We start from the raw sequence: 11,849 nt of genomic DNA on the forward strand, positions 1-11,849 counted from the left end.
CAATTTTTAATCACACGAAAATTGGTTCCCAAGGCTCGATTTTATTCTTTGACAAACGTAAGCCTCGATTTGTTTTTTTGAAGGAGTAAGCCCCGATTTGTTGTTTTCACAAAACCGGATGGTTACAATTCGTAAGTGGTAAGCCTTTAGGTTACAAAAGCACAGACAAAACCCTCTTGTCCTCTTATATATTTTCCTCCTGGCAAACCCCGAAACAAAAAGCACCCCCCTGTTCCTGTGCGCGTACTTCCGACGCCAACACTACTCGGCGACGGTGATCGCCTCTACGCAACTCCTCCGCCGCCGTCCCCTCTCCCGACACATCCGCTACCTGATTCTCCGTGCGCAGTTCTAGGTCCGTACCAAGAAACCCTACCCCTTCCCGCTGTCTCGTCTTCTAGCTGATTTGAGGGTTTTCGGTTCTGCCGGTAGGCTGATTTGAGGGTTTAATGTGGCTTTCAATTTTGTTCTTGTTTCCAATCTCGGATAATGCCGTCCTTGGAGAAATCTGTGTCTTACGGAATAGTCTCGGGGTTCGGAATTAAACCACTAGTCTATTCTCTGTTAAATCATCAATGGGGATTTTTTCTACTCATGATGAAATAGGGATTGGCAATTGGGGATTGTTTTTTATGTGACTGCAAGATTGGTATCTAGGGTAGAAGCAATTTTGCGGGTTATCCAGCAGCCCAAACGTCTGTTATTGATGAATATTTTAAGTGGAGATGTAGATGGTTTCATGGTCATGGTCACGTGGACCATAGATGTATCTAGATGCTATTTAGTGCCTAGATACAACTAAATTTTGACAAATCTCAGACAATCTTCGTGGGATGGAGGGGTAGAAATAGTCCTCCTGGCCCCGAATTGCATAATCAATTGAGAACTGAAAACTTTAGCAACGGCGTCGCTGCACTACCAGATTTTTTATAAATCTCAGACAACCTTCATAGGATGGAGGGAGTATATTTTTTTGCATTTGGAACATAGTACTCCCTTGAAAGATGTCTTAGATTTTTCATCCAAATTTAGACAAATCTAAGACATCTTTCATGGGACCGAGGGAGTACTACATATCCTCGAAAGAGAACGTTGTACAGATAAATCATTATGTTCGAGTGATCTTGTTCATGCTTTATTTCCTTTTTAAAATACAGACCATGTGGTTCTCACAACAACTACATGCCTCCATGGTACTGACTGAAGTTACTTGGTTTTAGTGCTGGTAGTAGTTTGTTTATTTTGTCAGATTTTGCTGGATGCAACTGTGATAATGTGCTGATAAAGATACATCCGTTTTTTATGGTTGTTAGCACGCCTCTTTTGGCTTCCCCACCACCTCTAGTTACTGCCCTGTTCTCGGTGTGGGGTGTGGAGTACGTTAGCTTCTGACTTTTCGAGTGCAGCATACTATGCCCTATTTCGTGTATACATTGATGTTCTTACAAAATTTCACTGTGTAATAGTTTACCTCTGCTTGTTTATACCGGTAGTAGTATAGCATGCTTAAGAACTTATAGTTTCTTACCATTTGCCTCATGATCTCAAAATTCAGTTCGTAGTTTCTGGCAAATTGTATTAGTTTTTTATTTGAACTATTTTCTTAGTAGTTCTTGTGAAGGCAGAATGTCGGAGTATACAAGCATTTGAAATCAGGGTCCTATTGTATCCACAGTATTCTGGATTTCATCAGCATGAATTATTTGAGTTTACACAAGCCTGTTTCATGAATTATCGTTTGCTTCGTACCAATGCCTGTGAATGCGTGCATGTTTATTTTTATAGCGTATTCGGAAGTTGGAATTGATTCCGCAGTTTGGCATATAAATATGCTTTTGAGTTGATGCTCAGATGAAGTTTTCATGCTGCATGTACAAAGGAAAATCTAATTTGAACTAATTGCAGACTATTTGGATGAGAGTTTTATCAATCTGTTTTTTAGTTCTGAACTAGTCACTGTGTTGTTGCAGAAAACCTTATTTCTTTCGATTCTGTGTTCTCAATGTCTCTTATTCCATTCACAGGAGAATGATAAACCTTTTCAAGATAAAGGGGCAAAAGAAGGAAGATGCAGCAAGTACAAATGGAAAGCCTGTTGCCAAGAAGCAAAGTCCAGGGGAGTTGCGTCTCCATAAAGGCATGTTCGCTTTTTGACACGAACATAAGCAATGTGATTAGGCTTTCTTTCCTTATTTTTGTTATCATATTTCTCTACGCCATGTGACTTCTATTTAAACTTCTGTACTGGGCACTAATTAGTTATTTACAATCATTTTTTACATTTCATTTGCAGATATTGCTGAACTCAACCTTCCGAAAACAACCAAAATTTCTTTTCCTCAAGGCAAGGATGATCTGATGAACTTTGAGGTTACCATCCGACCTGATGAAGGATACTATGTGTAAGTGGTTTTGAAGTTGCTACAAATACTTTACCATGCTATTTTAATATTTGAATTTTACATGTAAATGTCCAGTGGGCATTAAAATATAAAATTCTCTACCTGGCTGTAGATGTATATAAGGGTTGTGGGTGCTCCTAAATCTATATAATCGACCCCTCTCTAGTCATTGCCTGTCCAGCAGCAGCTGCAGGCTCCTCCCACACCGATATTGACTGGCTGTGGAGGGCCACAGCCCATGTGGTTATGCTTCTTTTATGGCCTCTCAGCAATTACTGTGATAAGCCAAAGGATAGATATGTTGCATTACTGAAAATCACCCTTTTGTATTTTTTTCTTCTAACACGCAAATGGTTTTTACAGGGGTGGTAAGTTTGCTTTTACCTTCCAAGTTGCTCCTGCTTACCCACACGAACCACCCAAAGTCAAGTGCAAGACTAAGGTAGCGAGGCTCATTATTATAGCACTTTGTAATTCCTGCTTTATCCCATCTCTGTTAACCCACCCTTATAAATCTTGGTACTTTATATTTCTAGGTTTACCATCCTAATATTGACCTGGAGGGGAATGTCTGCCTTAACATTCTACGTGAAGATTGGAAGCCTGTCCTCAATATCAACACCATCGTATATGGCTTGAATCTTCTTTTCTCAGTGAGTATAGCGTTTGGTTAGCTACACCAGTAGTTAGTCTATCTATGAAGAAAGATATGATACTACATATATTTTTTTTAAAGCTGATTTGGTTTTTTCTTGCATGTTCAAAATCCACCTTCCAATTTATTTTCTCACTTTCGTGACGAAAAGTGACTTTGGCACATGATTACTGGTTTTAAAAAAACATATTTCTGAGATTCCAAAAAATTTGAGCTTAAATCTGCACATACATAGAAATCTTCTGAATGTACTGTAAAAGTTTCGGAAGAAAATATGTTGTATTATGAATTATGAACTATATAAAAAAGACAAATTTCTGACAAAAAAATGTCCCTATGCACAGCCATAAATTTGTTTTTTTCTGTAACTAAAAATACAACATAATTTTTACCGAAACTTTGCACGAGTATTCATGACATATGTATGTATTTGTGGAATAATTTTTATGATTTTTTGAAACATAAAAATACAGTTTTCAAATATTTCAAAAACCGGGAGCACTGGTGCTCATATGCACCAAATCTTCTTCTCTTTCGTGAGCATTATTTTACCCTATACAAGTATTGCTAGTTCTGTTAGCATTGTTATAATTATCAGTTGTTGCGTTAGCTAATAATCACATACTAACGTCCTTGCAGCAACCTAACGAGGAGGACCCCCTGAATCATGAGGCAGCAGCTGTTCTTCGGGACAACCCACAGAAGTTTGCAAAAAATGTCCAGAGGGCGATGGCTGGAGGCTTTGTTGATGAAATCCAGTTCCCTAGGTGCATGTAACGCCCGAAGATGGTGATGTGTATCTGACTTTTCTGCTATCAATGAGCTGTGTGGAACAGTGTCCAGAAGAAGTTGCATTCGTGTTATCGGTGCCAATGTTGTTACCTTCTTCAGAGCATTTGGGTCATGTAAGGTTCTGTATTAAACTGTCGGGGCACTTGGGGTGGTGACATTGCCAGAGACGCTTTAGAATTTTCAAAAGACAAAATGCTGAACAAGATTCTATTGCTTTAGCTTCGTGCATGTTTTATCACTTGAGTACCAGCAGGTCTGTGCTTACTTCCTGGTATTCTTGTTTTAGAGAATCCTTGGTACCATGGTATGGTCACCAACACCTGCACGCTGGAGTATGTGTTACTTTCATCAAATCTGTGCTCAGGCTTATTAGTCTGACTGATTTGAAGCTAGCATATAGTACAAAGCGTAAGCATAAACAGAGGTAGCAATCAATAAGGAATGAAATAGGTATTCGTAGTTTACAATACCTGACTGGGTTGTTGTTCAATCAGACGAGTCCTTGAAACAGACGGCTCCTGGGTCGCCCCGCGCGACCTGGGGCGGAAACCCTAGCGCCCCCCAACCACCCCCTCCCTCCTCCCCTCCCGGCCGCCGCCGGCGTGCGCCGCCGGGCAAAGCCAGCGCGGTGCCGGCGGCGGTGGGCCTTTCCTTACCCGATGCGAGGAGATCCGGGCGGGGCGGCGCTCTCCTTGGCGGCGGTGCAGCTCGGCGGAGGTCGGCGCTCTCCTTGGCGGCGGTGCAGCTCGGCGGAGGTCGGCGTGGCCTGGCGTGGCGGCAGCCGGCGAGCTGCGTCAAGGGCGACTTCCCGCAGGTGGAGGCGGCAGGTGGTGGTGCTCGTGGCTGCTGCTGCCCATGGCGACGGCGGCGGTCTAAGCACATCTCTGCAGGTTCTTGGTCGGCGGCGGCGGACTGCATCCATGCATAGGTCCTACTCGGCGTCTCCGGCGCTCGACGGTGCAAGGTTCGCAGTGGATGGCGTGGGAGGCGTCCTGGTGGGGGCTGGCTGTGCGCGTTGCGGGTCGGATCTGGGCCAGGCGGGCCCGGATCTGGTGGTAATGGCGATGGCTGCTCTCCCAGGGGGATGGTGGCCTATGCAGCGCTGGTTCACGCCAGCATTGTTGTGGTTTGCGAGGTGGCTGGTGGTGGCGCGCTTGGCGGTGGGGTGCTCGGCCATCGGTCGGCCAGATCTAGCCGGTCCGTGTGTCGACGTTCGTGCTACGGGTCAGCCGGACGTGGGGGTGGCCGGATGGCGGCAAGACGGTGGCGGCGGCGTCCTCGAGCGTGCGCGTCGGACCCGGGCCAGGCAGGCCTAGGTCTGGGGCTGCTTTGCGGGCCTGATGGGCCCGAGCTCTATGGAAGCTGCACCCGGCATGCTTGCCTTCTACTGCTGTTTACGTCCTCCTGCTCGTGCACGTTTGCGCTAGTGCTAAACCTGAGTGGTTTGGACCTGGCGGCGCCCTTGGGGCTTCTTGGCCAAGATCTTACGGGTTTGTGTGTTGGAGGAACGGGAGAAATCCCTGCTGGCGTGTCCAGCACCGACGCGGCGACGCATGTGGGTGTCGTCCTTCCTTCTTGGAGGGCGCCGTGGTTTCCCCCGCTCCATTCCCTGTCGAGTGCCGCCTAGGACCAGCTTGCTGGCCCGGGCAGCAGCGGCATCAGGACGTCGCATCCCTTCTTGAAGGTGCTGCCTTGGTGCTCGGGGATCTGTGGCAAGAAGTGTGGTGGTAGGGCAAGTTCCGGGGACGGCATGGTGGATGGCTCTGATCTCGCTTAGTCGCTAGTCGCTTTCGTCCATGCTATCTCCGAGAGTTGTATCTTTTTCTTTCTTGTTGTTGGGCATGTTTTTGCTGCTGCCCCAGCGCTTTTCGTATGTGCGAATTCCTTGTATGGTTGTTGCTTTATTTATAAAGCGGGACGAAAGCATATTTCAACGAATACCTGACAAGGGAAACACGCTTTTCTCCAGAAAAGTATCGAGGAACTTCAACACAACCGAAGATTTACATGTGGCATTCTTTTCTATGTGAATGAAAAAAAAACAGACTTTCTTTCATTTGTAATAATAGCAAAGACTTGAAATAGACAAATATATGTGTCAAGGCGATAATGTAGGCATTTACCTTGCAGCTTTCTTTTTATTTCGTTGGCTGAAGATTTGCTAGAGACAAGATGCGCCCAGAGGCTGGTAGTACAACTAGAAACCATCTGGCTGAACCCTTTCTGTATGGAGGTCTTCAGCACTGAACATCAATGACACTTTCAGCGGCGTCAACAAGGAACCATTTACGATGTAAATGGTGTCAACAAGAACCTTTTATCCATTGTTAGATCCTGACGGAATCAAGGAACTTGTTCTTCTACTTTTACCTATAAGGCTATAATCTCTACTTCTCGTTCTAATCATCTACTTCTGTGCAATCTTGTATCCGGTGGTGAGTAGCAAAGAACGTGGTGTTGGCAACAAACGGCATATGTAAACTTGAAGGAGGATGAGAAAGTGGAGATCAAGCGAAGAGCAGCAAGAGGAGATGCACGGATCAAATGAAGGGGTTTGCAGCTTGAGACGCGAATCAGGGAGTATTTTTTTTTAGACAAACCCAGTTAATTGAACGGTCTTTTTTTTTATACTAGCAAATTCAGCTGTCTTTGTTATAGCGGAGTTGAAGCTGGGATGGAGCACACATTAGTACGTACTAGGAAGGTAGACGCGGCGGCACGCCGCGCCCGTTGGCTGTGTGTGTTTGCACAAAATATGCGGCGTAGTTGGGAAAGCAAAGACTAATATTTATTTTGACATGATTACATAGTTCCTCAGGTTCCTTAACATAAACAGGAAAAATATGCCCCACATGATCTACTTAGTCTAGTGAGCCAAAGTATGAAGAAATTGTGAAATGGGGTGGTAAGATATCTGCCTAAGGTCTTCTTGCTCTTTAGAGCATCAGTGGTCCGACCAGTTGTCCTCATCGTCGGAGAAAAGCAAGATGAATTCCATGCCCTGGTGAAGAAGTCGGTAGCCACGATGATTTCTGCCCTTGGCGAAGAAGTCTGACAGCTGGAGCCACCACTGTCAGACGAAATTGAGGGTTCGATCAGGTTCCTGTCGAACGATGAATCATGTTGCTTCATAGCTAGGAACTTGAAGGATGGTGAGGACCACCATAGTATGATCTGCCACAAAAAAGGATAACCCAGAGAGGTATTTGGAACAAACCGGGCAGTTGCACACAGCCAAACAGAAAAACAAACGAAAATGTACTCACATTTCAAGATGCAAAGGAATTTCGAAGACAAAGGTAACTGAACATCCGTCGGCTAGCTTGTAAGAATACACTAACATACATACAATCAGTAAAGCATAAAGAAAACAGGAACAAACAACAGTTCATATACAACTGACAGGTCCTACCTGATTCAACAGCTACAACGTGCCGACGATAGGAGCATAGAAGACACTGGCTGCAGGTCTGCAAAATGGATAAACGGGTAAGCCCGACGAAAACGACCGCATAGTTTAGCAAAATCAGTAGTAGCTGGCTAATCAGAATGGCAAACCCCATGTCGTCAGAGCGACCCAGATGGACCTATAAAACATGAACATATCAGCAAAGACTGCATCCTTCCCTGCTACCCCTCTTATGGAACCTTTAAGAAAACAACATCAGCTCTTCATTCTACTCTAAATGTTGGTTTGTGTATGGGAGTGGTGTTTTGGAACATGGGTGCATATGCTCCCTATATTTTGAAATGCATCTTATGTACATTTTAAATTTCAAAAACACTGAAACAAAAAATTTATACGTACATCTTCACGTGCTACGCGCTCATAAAGTCGTTTCATAAAAAATCGACTTATCATGTGACATGTGTAAAAAAGACAAAATTCAGTGCTAAAAATAATGTTTTTCACAAGATAAAATTTCTCCTTTTTACATAGACCACAAAAAATATTGGTTTTTCGTGAAACTTAGCAAATGCACATACATTATGGAGATGTACACGTAGAATTTTTGATCTAAATTTTTTGACATTTCGAAATATGTTTTTTTGGTAGAGGGAGCATACGCACCCGGGAGCCGAATTGAATTTCCGGTTTGTGTATCTGCTTCACAATCTTCCGATTTGGCCCTCCACTCACCTAGAAATTCATGAAAATAAACGCCGTTTAGAAAACACTAACTTTCTGGCCAACCGCAATATGGGATGAAACTTATCATCCTATCCTCGAGGGGAGGAAATCACAAACGGAATTGGATGCTTGAATAAGTGGCCACTTGAATGCTGAATTCCTACTCTACTCTGTTTGTTCCTCGAGAGGAGCAAATCGTAACCGTAGTTGGATGTTTAAATAAATGATCACTTCAATTCAGAATTCCTATCCTGCTCTGTATATTTAACTCCCGGCATAAGTTACAAAGTATTTTAGTACGACTCCAAACATTTCCTCCGCATCAAGGAGTGCCTCACTAATGCTCAGGTTCCACAGAGTATATAGGAGACTTTAGGACATGGACAAACATTAACCAGTAAGAAATATATGTTCAGTACATTAACCATTAGTCTATTATACATCCAATATCTAGAAATTATACACCACTTGGAAGCTCATATAAAAATTCGTGAGTTGTTACTTCTTTTTGCAAATTGATCAGTTCCTATGCTGGAGAGATCTACAACACATAACATACAATAAGCTAGCAAGCCTATAAGTGAAAATGGTTGCAGTGGTATAACTTAAGTGAAGGTGGTACTACCAAACATATGAAAGCTAGGATATTACCGAACATATAAGACAGTGTCACTTGTACAAAATCAACTCCGCTGCACCAATTAGTTCCCATATTATACCAGCAGCTTAGCCTGCCTATCTGAAAACATGATCAATCTGTGTATCCGGTGCGCTCTCTACTTCTGCATTCAAAACAATCTTAAGGTTGACTAAAGCTTTGATTCCACAGAGGAAGCCAAAGTGCTAGTGAACAAAATATAATCCCTAGTTACTAAAAAGTGGAATTGTTCAATTATTAAAAGGTGAATTTTTTCGAAGAAGTTACTAAAGATCGAAAGAAATAAAGTGTTCATAACTGGAGCAACTCCATCTACTTACCAGATGGATATGTTGCACTCCTGAGTGCACTCTCAGTTTGGCCTGGCTCCGCCTGTTGTGTCGCAGAATTAAGAAAACTATTTCCTTGCCGTAACACAAATATTCTTGCGAAGAGCCACATTGTTTGTTCCTTGTTAACTTGACATGTATTTTTCCCAATGTAAATTTGAAGACCAAAGTTTATACGAAAAAGAACATATTGCAGCGAGAGTACTTAACACAATTGTACAACATCATAGGTTAATGAAACCATGTTTCGATTTTAAACTGTATAATTTTTTTTCTAGCTACATATGTTCGAATATTATGCTTGGTAGCGGACTTCGGATCAGTATAGAAAACAAATTGGGGGTATAGAACATACACTAAGATATCCAACTAACAAATGTCAATCAAGAAAATATGAATGTCTCTTAAGGTTATCATTTTCGAATAAGCTTTTACTAATTAAAAATTACTATGAACAATAATTCATATGCACTGAGTTGATCTTTCATCTTGAAATGCTAAATACGGATGGTCCATATTATTGGATGGATACTTATTTGAACCTGAAAAACATAACTTACAATTTATGCAAGATAATAAGAAGTGACAACTAAATATATGGAATCAGTATATTAATAAAACATACAGTTTTGTACATGCATGCTTTGATATTTATCAAGTTAGTACTATCCATTACATGCTCGAACACTGTTTATTTCTTCTCAGGAAATGACAGCAAAAACATGTCCGAATTTCTACCACGTCATATTAAAGCATGTGCCTATATAAATAAAGAAGAAATGGTTTTGTGAATTGACGAAGTAGCATGCTACCTATGGATAAGATCGGACAGTTGATCCTGGCCACATGTTATCACTATTGGTAATGTGTTTGTGTAGCATCATCGATTATTCATCTGATAGTCTTGTCGTAATTTTTTTTCGGATTGTCAGAAGTCCTCAGATTCAGTTCTAACTACTTACCACTAATCGGGTTGGAGGTAACCTAACACCATAACAGTAAAATTCCCTGTGATAACATGATTAAGAGCACTTTTCTCATCTCGAATAGCAAGTTCCTATGAAAAATAAAGAATTGTATCAATGATACGGTTGATACATAAACTGCATATGTAGCAAAACCAACCAACCATAAGACCCTTCACAAATTCAACAATCCTCTTTAACCTTGCTCCATATGTTGTTCATTAGAAAAAAGATAATAGAAACATACTTTCCAGGAGAACAGGCTAATATTTCTTTCAGCTCTTCAAGCCTCAATACTCCAACTTTCACCTGCATTAAAGAATGTCATCTCCACTATGTTTACGGAAAAAAAATTAGATTAATATCTGATTGGTGCTATTTCTGTCAGGATGAATCACCGATGCTATTTCTTGAAAATTGAAAAAAATGCTTATATTATTTCAGGATAGATACATATAGAAAAAAATATTAAATCCGATCAGGGACAACTCACTTTGGATCAGGTCATCTACTTTGAATTACGAATTAAGTCTGCCGAAGACCAGAGGCACCCAGATTGGCCTGGCATCGATCAGCAACATGCCTGAATATATTAATCAATAGACAACACAGACCAAAATCAGTAAGCAATCAGAGCGAGAAAAAAGAAGCAAAGCCTTGCCCGGTCATTAAAAGAAGCTGCGGAGATACACACTAACTCATAACGAAAGTAACCAATAGTTGGTGGACTAATTTCTGTTGAAGCTGGCCATGAAGTTTGCCTAGAGAGCCGCTGCTGATCGGGACTCTGAAGCCATCGGAGCAAACCAGCACGCAGAGAAATACAGTAAAACGGCAGTTGCCGGATGCGCACCTCCCATGCGACCATGGTGTCCTGGTTGATGCCCTCCCATCCCTTCTGCATGTGGAAGCACGGCGCCGCCCTGGCGGAGAAGCGCTCGCGTGCGTCCTTCTCCAGGCGACCCGCACGAGCTCCTCCGTCAACATCTCCCCTTCGTCGATGGGGACCTTCCTGCCATCAACACGCTGCGGGAGTCCACGGGGATCGTTAGCGTCCAGCAGGATTGCCGTCGTTCACCTCAGTGCTCGTGGTGCTCGCCGCCTCGGTCTTGTACTGCCCCGGGGCCGGAGTTTCCCGCGGCTTACCACGCCATCTCGCGCGCCGACAGAGGAAATCCCAAACGCCGGCATGGGAAATTAGCAGGAGGGCGTGGGAGGTGAGGAATTAGCAGGGCATGGGAGTCCCAACGCCACGCTCCCAAATCGCTGGCCGTCGGGGCCGCCGTCGGTGAGGAAGCGCGGCGGGGAAATTAGAGTGGACGACGCGGGAGCGCGTGAACGGCGGCCATGACGCGAATGAAGGACCCGACTCAAGCGACGACGGCGGGTGACAGAGGAGCTCAGTAAGGGGAGAAGTCGTTGCAGGGGAAGAGGCTGAAGCATGGCAACGGCTGGACGTGGATGGAGATATTTTTTCTAGCCTGGCTAATAGGGATTGGGGAGGAAGACGAAGTGGGCAACAATTAGGATTGGGAGGAAGAGGGCCTAGATTGTTCGGGGCACCGCTTTACCGCTTTGACCGACGGGACCGAAAATCAGGGGTATAACAGATGAAAAAATAAATAAAAAATCGAGATGACCGGTTGCATCTGCATGGAGTAACCGGAAGCCTCCCGGTAACCACGATTTTGACACACAAAAATAAAGGAGGACCAAAACTACCAGCGCGGAAGAACGGAAACTACCTATGCCCATCTACAGTGAAAAAACCTGATGTGGCAATGCCTGATTGGGAGAAAACCTACCATCTACAGTACCCAAAATTTTATGGTTTAGGCAATGAGGGTCAGCTTTGATATAGTTAATTAATATTAATGATGCAATTATGAAAGATAAATTACTTTGAAAACCAAAAC

General features: G+C 43.3%; 1 protein-coding gene across 1 annotated transcript; it reads left to right on the forward strand.

Annotated features, from left to right (window-relative positions):
• Positions 1–221: 221 nt before the first annotated feature.
• LOC124682696 (probable NEDD8-conjugating enzyme Ubc12-like) lies at positions 222–4,113 on the forward strand. Its single transcript, XM_047217334.1, has 6 exons — positions 222–355; positions 2,025–2,137; positions 2,294–2,402; positions 2,766–2,844; positions 2,939–3,055; positions 3,697–4,113. Exons 2-6 carry the CDS (start codon positions 2,029–2,031, stop codon positions 3,832–3,834), a joined length of 552 nt encoding a protein of 183 aa, XP_047073290.1. The 5' UTR covers positions 222–355; positions 2,025–2,028; the 3' UTR covers positions 3,835–4,113.
• Positions 4,114–11,849: the final 7,736 nt, after the last annotated feature.

The sequence above is a fragment of the Lolium rigidum genome, chromosome 1, assembly GCF_022539505.1.
Source record: "Lolium rigidum isolate FL_2022 chromosome 1, APGP_CSIRO_Lrig_0.1, whole genome shotgun sequence".
In the NCBI taxonomy this organism is placed as follows: Eukaryota; Viridiplantae; Streptophyta; class Magnoliopsida; order Poales; family Poaceae; genus Lolium; species Lolium rigidum.

Bases quoted from the DNA above. Each gene is read 5' to 3' on its own strand.
- LOC124682696 (XM_047217334.1), top strand. From the start codon at position 2,029: ATGATAAACCTTTTCAAGATAAAGGGGCAAAAGAAGGAAGATGCAGCA. The intron at 2,403-2,765 runs GTAAGTGGTTTT...TGGTTTTTACAG, and splicing joins CCTGATGAAGGATACTATGT to GGGTGGTAAGTTTGCTTTTA. The intron at 2,845-2,938 runs GTAGCGAGGCTC...TTATATTTCTAG, and splicing joins AAGTCAAGTGCAAGACTAAG to GTTTACCATCCTAATATTGA.